The sequence below is a fragment of the Lontra canadensis genome, unplaced genomic scaffold, assembly GCF_010015895.1.
Source record: "Lontra canadensis isolate GAN:19392208 unplaced genomic scaffold, GSC_riverotter_1.0 scaffold118, whole genome shotgun sequence".
Classification (NCBI taxonomy): domain Eukaryota; kingdom Metazoa; phylum Chordata; class Mammalia; order Carnivora; family Mustelidae; genus Lontra; species Lontra canadensis.
The window spans coordinates 2,938,620-2,953,053 of NW_022631112.1; the positions used below are offsets into that span (position 1 = coordinate 2,938,620).

Below are 14,434 nucleotides of genomic sequence, written 5' to 3' on the forward strand. Positions count from 1 at the left end.
GGGGTGGATCTGAGGGTATTTGCAAGCTCCCCGCAGAGGAACTCACCCTCTCTGTCCTCTCTCTTTCCTCCTGTCACCTCACACTGACTGTCAACAATGTTTATTGATCTTCCATTGCCTCTCCTCCATGCTCTCACTACTCAACCTGCTTCCTGCCAGGCCAAACTAAGAAGATCCCTACTGAAGCTTCTGCTTTTCAGTGCCTAGACAATCCTCCTTCTTCTCTACCTCTTTCTCTCAACCATTCTGGGTAAGGTAGGTGTCAGGTGAGCAAGTTTAGAACAAACAAACAAACAGGATACCCAGTTAAAATGTGGATTTCAGATAAAGAACGGATATATTTTATTTTAGTATAAGTATGTCCCTTGCAATATTTGGGACATACCCTACACTAAAAAAGTCATTTGTTGTTCACCTGGAATTCACACCTAACTGGGCGTCCAGTCTTTTCTCTGACAACCCTACTAAGGAGACAAGGGCATTTGATCTCCTAGATGGTAAAGTGGAAGGATCATTGAGCTGATCCCCTTCTAGCCAGAAATCCCTCAAATCCTTAGAAATCTTGCTTGCATGGATCAATCTATTTCTCTTGCCTAGCTTCCCTGTTTCTCCCAGTTTAGGGCCAAATGTCCCTCTTTCTTGTGTAGGGAACATCAGTTTAACAGTGGGTGTGGGGTAGGTTAGAAGGTGGACCCAGGGGGTAGATAGGGAGTAAACTGAGCAAATGGGAGTCACCCATGTGATGGGAGTCTTCATTCTCTATGAGCTGTTTTCTTATTGAGCTCCTCAGCTCTCTATCCACCTTGGATAGGGACCGTAAAGCCTGCACCAGCAGAGCATGAGGCATAGGCTACTATGCCTCATGGGTGCAATCTCATTTAATACTCATAATGATCTACCAGAGAAATGGCAATCCCAACCCCACTTTACACATGAAGCTTGAGAAGCAGAGCAACTCAGCTACTGTCAGCTCACCCGTGAGTGGTCCATAAGGGATCCGAACCTGGTCTGCTTGCCAAGCCAAAGACCCAAAACCATGGAAGGCTAGGAAGGCTCCAGATTAGGGGAAAAGGGCTCATTGGAATCCCAAAAAATTAAACAAAGTCATTTCCTTTGGATAAGCTCCTTTGGGGCACCAACAACAACACTTTACACTCCTGATAGCATTGTGTTTGTTTCAAGAATGTGAAAGCTGGGGTAAGCTATCCCTGTGCCTAGCACAGCATTAACACCCAAGGACAGCTCAAAAAATAATATAATACGAAAGCTTAAAAAATGAAAAAATTGGATGTGTAACTTCATGAAATAGACAGAGAAAGTTATTTGTCAACACCACACAGAAAGTCAGGGAATGTGTCCAATGAATGTTAGTGCCCTCTTTTTCCACAACCAACCCCTAGCTGCCATGTTCCCTCATGGTCCTGCTTGCCCTCTCTTTCTTCCTTAATGTCTCAAATATCAGTCTCCATGACCCTCAACTTGCTCTCTAGAGAGAGCCTCCTGCTCCACCTACAGAATACCAGCAACAGGTTTTCTGAGAAGGGAGGCAGGGCTGCTGGGTGCTGAGAAGCAGGAAGGGCTGGCCATCGTCTCCCCCTGCGATGAACACCAGGTTGCCTACCTAAGACATTCATGCCGTCCTTGAACTCCAGGCCCTTCTTGATAACCACCTTCGCTTCCTCAGGTGCCTCTGTCACAGTCTCATTCAACAAGGAGATGACAGCATTGGTGGCATTGCCCTCCTCGTCTGATGGAGGTGGCACCAAGACTTTCTTGGTCACCGTTTGAATCTAATGGAGTGGGGGGGGGGGGAATAGAAATGTGAGAGGTTTATCACCCAAAGTCTAGCCACTTACATGTTTATAAAGTTCCCAGTATGAGAAAAAATAATTCAGAACTGCCAAAACAAGGTTACAAAGGTTGGGGAATATTTTATATGTCTGTGTTTAACAAAGTGACATTTTATGACACAAATATAGTGGGAAACGATTATTCTCATCACATGATAATTACAGGATTTATAACTTTCATTTGTAATGTGGTGTAATCCAGTAATGGGACGCACACTTCAAGGTGGGGGACAGACATCTACTTCTTACATTCCCATGATGGTAGCCCTGCATCTTGGAGACAACATCCGACATCCAACATGGATGCTCTTCATAATGGCGAAACTAATTGGATGACCCTTCTTGCCCCTTGGGAGGGGCCTTGGATCTGGTCAAGAGTAGGAGAGTAAGGGTCTATGCAGGGATCAGATGAGTCCTCATGGTCCACCTGCTTTGCTCCTTCCTCTCTGGTTCCTGTCTGGCAGAGTCTTCACAGACCCACTCATTTGGGCTCCTTCCAGAATCATGCTCTGCTGGGCATCTCCATCTGATCACCAGATGTACTAGCAGCCAGCAGCTACAATGACAGGGATGTTGGCTTATATTTCAGATCAAAATGTAAGGAAAGAAGACACCCACTCCTTCTAGACAGTGATGCCAAGCCTTGCTCAATGTTTCCCAAGGATCTCTGTGGAAATGGCCTCCCAAGAACCTCTCATGCTATTCCTCGACATCTGTGACATCCATTCTATTTTTAAAGGTGCCAGGCACCCTGCATTCAGAGTGCTGTGAAAATTCACATCGGAGCCCAGAGAAACAATACCTTCAAGAGTATTAAAATAGAACTCATGCAGAATCCTAGAATGTCAGTGCTGGTACGTAGTAGGCAACAGATGGCTGAACCCTGAATAGATACGGAAGGGGAGGCATGGGGAACTCAAATGACTTGTCAGTCAATAGAGCTCTTGGCAGAGCTGGGACTTGAACTCAGAGTGCCTGAGCACCACTGAATTCTTCTATTCCCTAAGCTCCATGGTCCCAGTTCACTGTGGCGGGGCCAAACAGTGAGCAATGCCAAACTGACCATTGTCCAAAGTGGGAGAAAAGCAGGATATGCTCTGTTCTAGCCTGACCACCTGCACCTGTGCAGGGAGGGAAGAAGCTCAGGCTGAGTGTGCAAGGGGAGAACAGGAAGTTCATGGTCCCCTTGACCTGGGCAACGTCGGCATGAAGAAAGAACACAGGAACCATCCAAAGGGAGGCTTCTGGGAGCAAGAGAGTCACGCTCCCAGGGGAAATGGGAAGACCAGATGCCAACTGGGGACCTGTCCTTGGAATGTTAAAGAAGCCAAGGCTTGAGTTCAAAAGACTAGTGGCCCTGGTGGTAAATAAACGGTGGCTCTCAGGGTCAAGTGTGCACCTGCCATCTATCATCTCTTCTGTCAACAGTAACCCCTCAAGGCTCCAGGGCTAACTACCTGCAGGGCAGACAGCTAGCTAGTTGCTGAAGCGGGATTCAGGGTGAGGCATGTCTGACTCCAAAATCAGCTTCTAAGCAGCACAGACCCGTGGCTTAAGTTTCAGGCAAGTTGCTGGGGATACAGGAACATGGGCCTGGTTTCTGCCTGAGTTCTTGATCTGGGCCTACCTGGGTTGGACAGCGCCATCTAGGTGCCAACTCCAGTCTACCCAAGTCTCAAACCTTAGAACGTGCAAAAGCCTGCTCACTGCTATTCCCACCCACCTTCTAGTCTACCTGCAAACACCAGGTAAGTCCAGCTCCCCAGAGCTCTGTCTACATCTAAAGCTGCCGGGTTGATTTCTTAAAAATAGAAAAACAGTTGTCTCCCTGTGCCTAAAACTCTCTTAGAATAAGTTCCTGAGACTGACTGTGGCCTACCAGATCCTGCCTGAGCTGGGCTTTGCTTCCCCCAGCTCGCTCTACCTCCCACACACTGGCCTTCCTTCTCTCTGAGGGCAACACCTCTGGACAGGCTCCGCCCCCAGTCCCCAGCAGCTCCGCCCCATCCTCAGCCTAGCTCAGTTTGTCCCTCACTCTTTCAGCTCAGGTGTCTCTCACAGTTACTGCAGAGCCCCTCATCCTGTCTCTGGTGCTCAGAGAGCACTTACCTTAATTTTTTGAATAGCTTGTGTATGTACGTGATGTTTGTTCTGGTCTGTGTTCCCCACTCCCTGAATGTAAGCTCCCCTGGGCAGGAACCCAGAGTGTCTCGTTGCCCGTGGCATCCCCTGCATAGTAGGGAGCCTGGCACCCAGGAGCTGCCCACAAGTGCAGAGTGGATGAGTGAACTGGATTCCCAGGAAGAGAAGACCCACATGGTCCCTGTCACTGGGTTGGATTCCTGTGGTCTGGCCGCAACTGACTGCCCGTTGCTGTCCTGGAAACCTCGGCTTGGGTCACCTCCCTGCTCTGTAAGACACGGGGCCTGCCACCTGGGGGAAGGCAGCCTCTGCTCTGGGGATGTGTACCTTCCTCTTTCCACCCCTGTGTCTAACTCTGATCGTGAAGGCCCCCCACACCCAAGACGGGCTTTTCGTCATCACTTCCAGCTGTATCCCAAGGGCACAGAAGGCACCCCTCAGGCACCATTTCTCTCTGGCAATGCAGTGTCACCGTATGATGATTCCCTTTCTCTGGGTCCTCTTCGAGGTCCTCCTGAGTCCATGGTTGGGTCCTTGTTTAAGACCCCTTTCCTCTAGGCTGCCTGAAGTCCATCTTAAGGAATCTGCATGCTCCCTTGCCCTGAGGTAGATAAATGACCTACACAGGGGTGCCCAGGTGGTGCAGTCAGGTGAGCACCCTACTCTGGGTTTCGGTTTGGGCCATGAGCTCAGGGTCGTGAGATGGAGCCCTGTGTGGGTCTTTGCACTCAGCATGGGAGTCTGCTTGAGATTCTCTCTCCCTCTCCTTCTGCCCCTCCTGCTCCTGCTCTCTATCTCTCTAAAATAAATAAATCATTAAAAAAATTCTACTGAATTTTTCCTCTGATTATCCTAACTCCAAAGGGACAGTGACCCTGGGCTTTGCTGGGGGACGAAGGGTTCATTCCTCATGAATGTTCCCAGCGGGGGCAGGGAGGGGGGTGTCCCAGGAGGGGGCGGGGAGGGGAACAACTCAGCCTTCAGTGGTCCTGCCGCGGACAGCTCCAAGCTGAGACCGCCCACTGACCAGACAGGTCACTGAGTGCGAGCACGGCTCACCGCAGCCCAGAGCAACAGCTCCAGGGGCATGCCTGCTTCAATACTCCCCTGTCAAGGGCACCAAAGGGGGTGTCCTTGTATGGAGCATGGACACGACAGGGCCCAAGAAGGAAGCCCCCATCCCTGCCTCGCCAGTTTCACAGCAACACTTCCACAGTGCTCTTTTCAGAATGTTAACAACAGATGGGGCACCCGCTTATGTCTCGCTCTCCAAAGCAGGCGAATGCATCTTTCTAAGTGGGCTGGCAGAGGTCCAAGTCCACTCTACAGAGGGAGTGCCAGAAAGCACCCCTCCCCGGCCGCTGCTCTTCCCTTCCCAGCCAACCTCCTGGGCTGAAATGATTTCTTTTACTTTTGTCGTCGTCATCATCATCATCATCATCATTTATTTATTTATTTATTTATTATTTATAGATTTTATTTATTTATTTGACAGACAGAGATCACAAGTAGGCAGAAAGGCAGGCAGAGAGAGAGGAGGAAGCAGGCTCCCTGCTGAGCAGAGAGGAGCTCTATCCCAGGACCCTGGGACCATGACCTGAGCCGAAGGCAGAGGCTTTAACCAATCAGTATTTTTTTTTTAATGGAACCTTTTGGTTTTGCTTTCTATTGTTTTCTTAAATTTTATTTTATTTTTATTTTTTACTGGAGTAGAGCTGACAACAAGATTACTTTAGTTTCAGGTATACAACATAGTGACCAGACAAGTCGGTCCGTTAGACCATGCTTACCCCAAGGGCAGCTGCCCTCCCTCACCACACAACTCTACTACAGTAGCACTGACTCTATTCCCTCCACTGTGCCTTTTGTCCCTGTGACTTGCTCAGTCCATTAACTGGAAGCCTATGTATCTGTCTCCCCTCGGCCCATGTTGTCCATCCCCTTCCTTCTACCAACCATCAGTTTGTTCTCTGTATTTATAAGTCTGTTTCTGCTCTTTGCTTGTTTGTTTGTTTGTCTTGTTTTTTAGATTGCACCTATAAGTGAAATCATACGGTATTTGTCTTTCTCTGATTAATTTCCCTTAGCATCATACCCTCCGGGTCCATTCATGTTGTTACAAATGGCAACATCTCCTTCTTTTTGAAGGCTGAGTAATATTCCATTGTGTATATATACACATATCTTCTTTTCTTTTTAATTTTATTTATTTATTTATCAGAGAGAGAGGGCAAGTGAGCAAGAAAGCACAAGCAGGGCTGTGGGAGAGCGAGAAGGAGACTCCCCATCGAGCAAGAAGCCCGATGCTGGACTTGATCCCAGAACCCTGGGATCATGACCTGAGCCTAAGGCAGACGCTTAACCAACTGAGCCACCCAGGTGCCCCTATACACATCTTCTTTATCCGGAAAATGCATTTCTTTAACATAGTGCCATGCTATGGTGCCAGCAGACTGGCATCAGAAATCAGAGAACACACCCTAACCCAGAGTCATTTGGGCTCCCCAGTGATTGGCAACAGTATTTTCAGGGCAGCTGGGAAGGCAAACTGTTCCTCCAGGCTGCCTCTTTGTTGAGCTCATTTTTCTGCACTTTCCCGGAAATGACTGAAGGAGGGTCTTTGGTTCTAGTTGACTTGCTCCCTCAGTTACTGGGAACTGGAGTATATTCTAACCTAACCTGACCTTGGGGCTAGACAACAGACTGGTGAGTGGGGCCTTGGCGGCTCTCACAGTGGCTCCGCTCAGCAGAATCATCCATTTTTTAAGAATCATAATGCTTTAAAAAATTGATCTTCCTGAATGCACTTGGTGGGAATAGACATTAGTACAAACTTTTGTAGAGCCATTTTGCAACATCCAGCAAATCTGAAATATGAAACTCTTTGGCAAGACATAAGTGCCCAAGAATTTATTTTTTAGATATACTACATGGTCATGAAAAGAGAGAGAGAGATAATGCTAAACCTCATTAAATAAAAAGCAAGTGTAACGCGGCATGGGTAATGCAGTTCCCTCGGGTGGATTTTTTTTTTTAAGATTATGCATACATGCAGTTGAGTATATGACCCTTGTCTGGGCTCAGGTCATGATCTCGGGGTTGTAAGATCCATTCGCATGTTGGACTTGGAGCTCAGCACAGAGTCTGCTGGTGTCTCTATCCCCCTCTGCCCTCCCCGTGCTCGCACACGCTCTCTCACTCTCTCCTGCTCTCTCTTGCTCTACAATAAATAAATCTTTAAAAAAAAAAAAAAAAGGATGTTGCACACATCATACTATATATTCAGGAGGAAACAAAATTCCCAGCATGATTAGTTCTAAGGACCAGAAGTGAGGACTTGACTTCTTATGTGCATCTAGACTGTTTAAACTTTTTACAACCCTCGTGTATTACTTCCACAATTTGAAAAATACCCACTCCCTGGGCCCACACTAGAAATTCTGACTCTGTAGGTCATGTGTATTTTTTAAATCTACCCCTTGCAGTTTTGTAATACTACCAACACTGAGACCCACTCGGCATTCTAGAGTGTTGTGAGCAAAAGTGATAAAAATGCGTCTTTGAGGGGTGACTGGGTGGCTCAGTGGGTTAAATCCTCTGCCTTTGGCTTAGGTCATGGTCTCAGGGTCCTGGGATCGAGCCCTGCATCGGGCTCTCTGCTCAGCAGGGAGCCTGCTTCCCCCCATCCCTCTGCCTGCTTCTCTGCCTACATGTGCTCTCTGTCTGTCATATAAATAAATATATTTTTTTAAATGTGTCTTTGGACAACATGCAGAGGGGAACTACAAACAAGGAAAGAGGTAACAGGGGAAAAAAAAAAAAAAAGGTAAGAAAGGGGAATCCCAGAGCAAAGAGATGTTAAGTGAGCTGGAAAAAAAAAAAAAAGAAGGTTAATAACAAAACAAAACAAAACAAAACAAAAACTAAATAAATAAATAAACATAACTTTAATCCCCAAATCCTGCTGCAAATCATCTCAAACAAGCTCTAGAGAGAGAGGTAATTAAATATAAGGAAATGACTCCCCAGAGCTGGTTCACTGAAACACTCTCCAAGTTACAATCTTGCTCACTTAGGAGGCTGAAGGGTCATATAGCATTGGAACGTTGGGTTACCTGTTGAAAACAGGCCTGGACCAGGTTTTCAGGAAAGAGATTGCGAATAAGGTCCAGGAAGGCATCCAGGCTGGACACTTCATCATTCTTCTTCCCTGGCCCCAGCTGCTTCTTGAGTTTGGGGTTTCCTGGGTGGATCGCCAAGACCAGGATGACCCCCAGCACCGCAGCAATGATGGTTGTGGACATGTAATACACCATGGCTCTCGTCCCCAGGCGCCCACTGGCTTTAGCATCCAGGCCTGACAACCCTGCATTGAAAAGACATTGGAAAGAGGACTCCTGTGATGTCTCTGTTAACTGCCCATCTCTGCATCCCTGTAACACTGCTCTGTATTACTCAGGTGCATTCGTGGTTGATTACGGCTGCTGCTACTGAAGATTCCAATCCTACAGTTTACAGTTTGATCCGCCAAGGACATTTTTGAGGTTCTAGAGAACTGTGGAGAGTTGATGATCTCTTCTTCCGAGTTTATAAAACTGATCTCTCTCGTTCAGAGTTTATAAACTGACCAGTAACTACTTTTTGTCAGTCTGCAATAATGAGTTAAATTTGAATGTATTCCATTTTTAATTCCGAGATGATGTCCTTCCCATTTATTTGGTATTAAGACATCTTTTCTTTATGAAGTGACGGTGCTAGTACCTGCTGGTTTTTACTTCATTGCTGTTGTTATTAATGTCCTCACTTAAAAAAAAAAAATGAAAAGCTGGTAGGCCTGGTGATTGATATCAAGAGTCTAGCCTAGTGATCTAGCACAGCCCTTATTCCTCCAAGGTGAAGCACAAAATGTAGGTGGAGACCTACATCTTCCAACCTAGTGCAGGGATTAGAGAACACAAAGATGGGACTTTGTCTATACTGTGGGAGGTCCTGTGATTGCTGGAGGAAATTCCAAGCCAAGTCACAAAAACTCCTACCTTCATTGGGTTTTTTCCCAGTTGTTTCTTCTAGTTTTCTACTTCCTGGTTTTAGTTTCTGCTTTTACTAGACAAGAGAGATTGTAGCCCTTGCTGTGGGGGAGGAAGTCATTGGTGTGAACTTTCCTGAATTGAGCTGACCCGCATTTGAGCCACTTCTCCTTACAACCAAAAGTCGGATTCTGGCCAACAGATGCTCATTTTCCTGGCCAGCTTGCCCTATCTATGTTCGGTTAAATGGGCACGGAGAACATTTTCTCTGGTTTGCAAAGAAGCCTTAAGGGGACAGTACAGTGTCACTCAGTCTGGGCTGAATAATGAGACCTTGCATTCACCGGGCTCACTGGTCAACCAGAGACTCTGGAAAAACAGGCTTAGCATCTGAATCTCTCAGTGTTTCCAGGCCTCACTTTCCTCATAAGGTGGAGAGTCCAGAGGGACGGCTTTTTCAAGGTCACCCAGAGAGCACCCAAATACCAATCAAAGCCTAGCTTTTGGGGTGCCTGGGTGGCTCAGTGGGTTAAGCCTCTGCCTCCAGCTCAGGTCATGATCTCAGGGTCTTGAGATTGAGCCCCGCATTGGGCTCTCTGCTCAGCAGGGAGCCTGCTTCCCCCTCTCTCTCTCTGCCTGCCTCTCTGGCTACTCATGATCTCTCTCTCTCTCTGTCAAATAAATAAAATCTTTTAAAAAAACAAAAAAAACTTAGCTTTCATCCTTAACTCCAAGCTCAGTCTCTAAACTCCATGAATTTATACCCTATTCAAGCAATATTTAGTAAGGAAAAAACTGCCAGTATAAGCCCATAGAAGCAAACAAATTCTTTCAAATAAAACAATTCTTTCAGCCCAAAACAAGCAAACATGACCTACACATTAAGGGTGCTTTTCTCAAAAACCTCAAAGGGTTTCATATCTAATCTTTATTTTATTTTTAATACCCACTTCCCTCTATACCCAGTTAAACAGTTAAGAGGAAATTTCCTTTCCTATTTGTTACTTTTATTTATCAATATCTGAGCCAAGTATAATTTGGAAAATTAAAAAAGTATACATTCAAAATTAAAACCTCTATTGTTTGTTTATCATCACTTTTAACGTGGCTGTTTCCCTTTCATCTTTTATTGCTAGACAGAGAAATGGTCAGACTGACCAATAGATGGAAAACTTTTTTTTTTTTTTTTTAGGATCAAAAATCTGCTTTTGAGAGACAGGAAAACCAAGGCTCTGAAATAAAATGACACAGATCATCCCAATTATTCATTCCACCAAACTGAGATTCAATGGTCCATCAACAAGCCAGAGCAGGGGTATGATTCCCTGTGGCCAGGCACCAGAGAGATGGTCTTACCTGTGATTAAGCTGGAGATGATGAGAGGCAGGATAAGCATTTTTAACATCCTCATGAGTATATCCCCTGGAAAGGCTATTAACATGACCACATCAGGGTGGAGAGGAGATGCCAAGCGAAGAAGGCCTCCACACACTGCCCCCAGGATGACACCTAGAAGGGAGAAGGGGGAAATATCTGAGTTCGTGTTTTGCCTGAGTCAAATGAATAGCTCTAGGGATTCAGTCACATTGATCTTTCTCATACCTCTCTGTTATCGGATGATGAATAACACGTTACGAAAATACCATTATATAAGTCAAGTTGATTTTAATGACTAGGGAGAGAATATTGTATACCTCTGTCTATTCTGACAAGCAGCACTGGGAGGGTCTAGGAGGTCCTTCTCTCCTTGACTTGACTAACTTCTTTGAGGATACTGTTCATTTGTATCCTCCGAGATCGGCAGCAGAAATAATCCCTCACATACTGCCAGATACTGCTTCCCCTTCTCCCAGCCTCAGCCTGGCCAGTGGCATGGCGCTTCATGTATTCTAACTGCATACCAGATAAAAGGAACGTTTGATCTACCAAGCTGGTTGTGAGTTTCCTTTCTCCTTCTACTTTTTTTTTTGGCTCCCAAAGATTTCCCCATGGCTCATTCTTAAGAAGTTTTGTCCTTGACTTCTATGTTCTTTTACATAATCTTTAGACTCGCCTTTGTGGGAGACTTTTATGGGAGATTAGGGGGCGTCTCTCAAAGTGTATAATTTGGGAAGAAACAATGTGGGCAGAGTTGCTGGTGGGAGCCTTTCACTTTGCATACTCGGGGATTCCACAAGACAAACCAGATATCTGCAAACAGGCAGCCGATATCAAAGATCTTGTAGAAACCACAAATCAGGTCAGACATAGCACCACTAGCTGAGTGGGAGGGGGTAGTTCCATGAACTGGGTCCATGTACTGGGGTGTTAACTCCAGGAGTGTGCAGGGAGCACTGTGGTCAAAAGCCTGACCTTTTTTTTACTTTTGCAGGAGGAAAACATACTTCTTGATGACCTACGATAAGTGAAATCTCTTTACGTGGAAGGTAAGCTTTGGAAACCCCTACCATACTTCTGTCTTCTTTCATTAAGTGAACTGAACTGTGGCAAGCCTGCAGTTCTGACCCTGGTCCACTGATGTCCAGGATGATAGACTCAGAGGAGGAGAAGCCAGGGAGCTGAGTGGGGAAAGGGTTGGAGGTGAGGAGTTGTTCATTGCTTCTGTGTGTAGCCTAGGAGAGAGCTGAAGAACAAGGTGGGATGAAGAGAGGAAATGGTGTGGTTGTCATTTCAAGACCAGGCAACTTGCCCGCTTTTCAACAAACCCTGGTTGAAAACCCAAGATGAAGATTGTGTCAACAGTCACACCAAAGGACAACCACAGCCCAGGCGAGGTCTGAGGCAGAGGAATCAGACTTTGGAGGAGAATCCTCTTCCAGCCTAACCTCGTTCGCTAACATGCTAGACTAATCTAAGGTAATGGGGTGTTTATAGGCTAGACCTCAGGAGCCCCCTTCATGGGGTTTTCAGCACCAGCTGCCTTTATCTTCAGGCAGGTATTCCTCTAAATGTGCTATGCCGACCATCTGCTTAGGAATAACCTAGAAGGTCTGTTAAGACACAGATTCCAAGACCTCACTGCAGATGGCCCAAAGTCTCCATGTGCAGGGCTGGGAATCTGTGTGTTAACGTACTCATGGGAAGTTGTAAGGACCACTAGAATCCCAAGGAAGAAAAATGCATGGCTGGGGCAGGTGAGGGGAACATTATGCCATCAAGGCAGCTGTGCCTGGGCAAAGGAGGCCTTAGGGAAGGCATGAGGCTTTCATCCTGCAGCAGGGCTGGCTGTGCAACCCAGCTTCCACCCAGAGCCAGGAGAGAGCCGGGGAGGAGGGAAGGCCCCTGTCACCTACCAAACACGGTCAGCGTGAGCAGGAGATTCTTCCCCAGCTTGTCACACAGACGCAGGCCAAGGTGTCGCTGCTTGGGCTCCTCCGAGCTGAGATGGCTGTCGTGCATTCGGACTTCCACCTGCTTGGGCATGTTGTTGGCACTGCAACGGAAGCACAAGGAGCGGTGAGAGCTCACTGGGTGCCGCCCAGATACAGTCAGAGGCGCTCAGGCAATAGCAGGTGAAACAGGCCTTCCCCCCAGACACAGCAGGGTATCTGGAACCAGGGGTAGGAAAATAAAAACCAGAGCAACTCAGGGTACTCTGAATTACAGTTGGCCTGTAAGCAGGACACCAGGACACACTGAACACCCACGTGCCGGGCACATCTATCCCTACCATCTTGGATCATCATGGTAAAGAAAAGGCGTACCAGCAGGGGACTCCTGGGAGGCTCAGTAGGTTAAGCGTCTGCCTTTGGCTCATGTCATGATCTCAGGGTCCTGGCATCAAACCCTGCGGCCCACTCCCTGCTCAGTGGGTAGTCTGCTTCTCCCACTCCTTCTGTCCCTCCTCTTCCCCCCCACCACCGTCTGTCTCAATTACAAAAATAAAATATTTTTTAAAAAGACATACCACAAGCAGTGGTAAGGATTTTGTCTAAGAGTTGCCCACCACGGTAACTCTGAGAGGCAAGAATCTCTGCCCTGTTTTCCAGAAAGTAACTTCCTCAGGGTCACAGTTTATAAGAAATGGAGATATAAACCCAGATATGTCTGCCTCCAAAACCTGAGCTCTTCCATTCTTGGATCAATGGCAAAGAGGTGATGTTGAATGATCTGAATCAGATCTGAGGTCAGAGGAGTCATGACCTAAATCATGCCACATTAAAATGCCTCTGAGCTCAAGTCTTCCCCATCCTGGTCATGCCAAAGTCATCAGTGTGGGTAGGCCAAGCAGGGCTGCACTAAGCTGCCTGCGTCATGCTACACAGCATCCAAGAAGAATGGCTTTAAGAAGCACATGATCACCTTCATCCTTCAAGGCAGCCCAGCCCTTTTCCAGATAAACCCCATGTGAACCCAAACAACGGTGAGGGTCTTCAATGGAACCCTTGATGGGGTAGTAAGCACCCTACCTCTTTTTCCAGCTTTGCCATTTGCCAGGCCAAAATATTTCAAATCTAAGCTTGGAGTTTGACATAGAAAGGCCTTTTTTTTTTTTTTTTTTTTTTTTTACTTTGACAACTTAAGACACTTTTGTGAGCTGCCATTTCCAATCACCATTGTGTGATTACAAATTTTTTAGCCATCTTTAACACCTAGAAAGACGGGTCACAGTCTCCAACTAAATGATAACACCTTCCAAGATGGGAGGGTGTAAGCCTTATCCCGATGTTCTCACCACAGACTGGAAAAGCTTTCTTTGAGGACCATTATCAATCTGCAAACCTGTGGTTTGGAATCACTGGTTGTAATAGAAATAGCGTGGGTTTTGTAAACAGGGAACATGGGATTCAAATTGTGCCTCCATCGCTTGCTAGCTGTGTGGTGTGTAGAAAGAAGGCCTTGATGCCTCGCTTGTGGAAATGAACATGACAATGTATGTTAGGGGCCTGCCATAGCACCAGCGTCTGTGGTCCCTTCATGCAGGGAGCATGGACACACACAGTCTTCATCAAGTTCATGACAAGGGTGACACGTAACTCAAAGGACCTACCTATTCGCACCTCCATCCCAGCAAGACGCTGAGCTTAGCTCCCAGAGTCTCAGATTGAAGACCAAGGACACAAGCACATCTACTTACTTTTTTATAACAGGCTGCTTAATATACTTGCTACCAAAATACTTTGAAATTAGGAATGATGTTTCCTGGTCTGGTTAGAATACCCAACTGAAACTCTTAGTCCAAAATATAAGCATCTTGGTCTCCCCATAGTGGCTCATCTGGTTCGTTTGGGGCCAACCTCAACTAGCTGACATATGTGCACTAACGATCTCTCAGAAAGTAGGACAGAATGGTTCGCAGCAAGCAGATGAGGGCCAATCTGGTCAGCAAGCAACAAATAGCACTTCCTCTAATCACTAAGCGAAACAGACAGGAAGGCTCTTTGGACGACACAGCAGAGTAAAATGATCAAAACG

General features: G+C 46.6%; 1 protein-coding gene across 2 annotated transcripts in view; it reads right to left on the reverse strand.

Annotated features, from left to right (window-relative positions):
* Positions 1-14,434, reverse strand: part of SLC1A2 (solute carrier family 1 member 2) — a 131,697-nt gene that overhangs the window by 36,602 nt on the left and 80,661 nt on the right. For both annotated transcript variants that reach the window (XM_032841039.1, XM_032841038.1), the window contains exons 2-5: positions 12,313-12,452; positions 10,376-10,528; positions 8,108-8,358; positions 1,622-1,790 (exon numbers count right to left, since the gene is read on the reverse strand). In XM_032841039.1, coding sequence (XP_032696930.1) covers positions 1,622-1,790; positions 8,108-8,358; positions 10,376-10,528; positions 12,313-12,452 — 713 coding nt within the window. The remainder of the gene's footprint in view (positions 1-1,621; positions 1,791-8,107; positions 8,359-10,375; positions 10,529-12,312; positions 12,453-14,434) is intronic.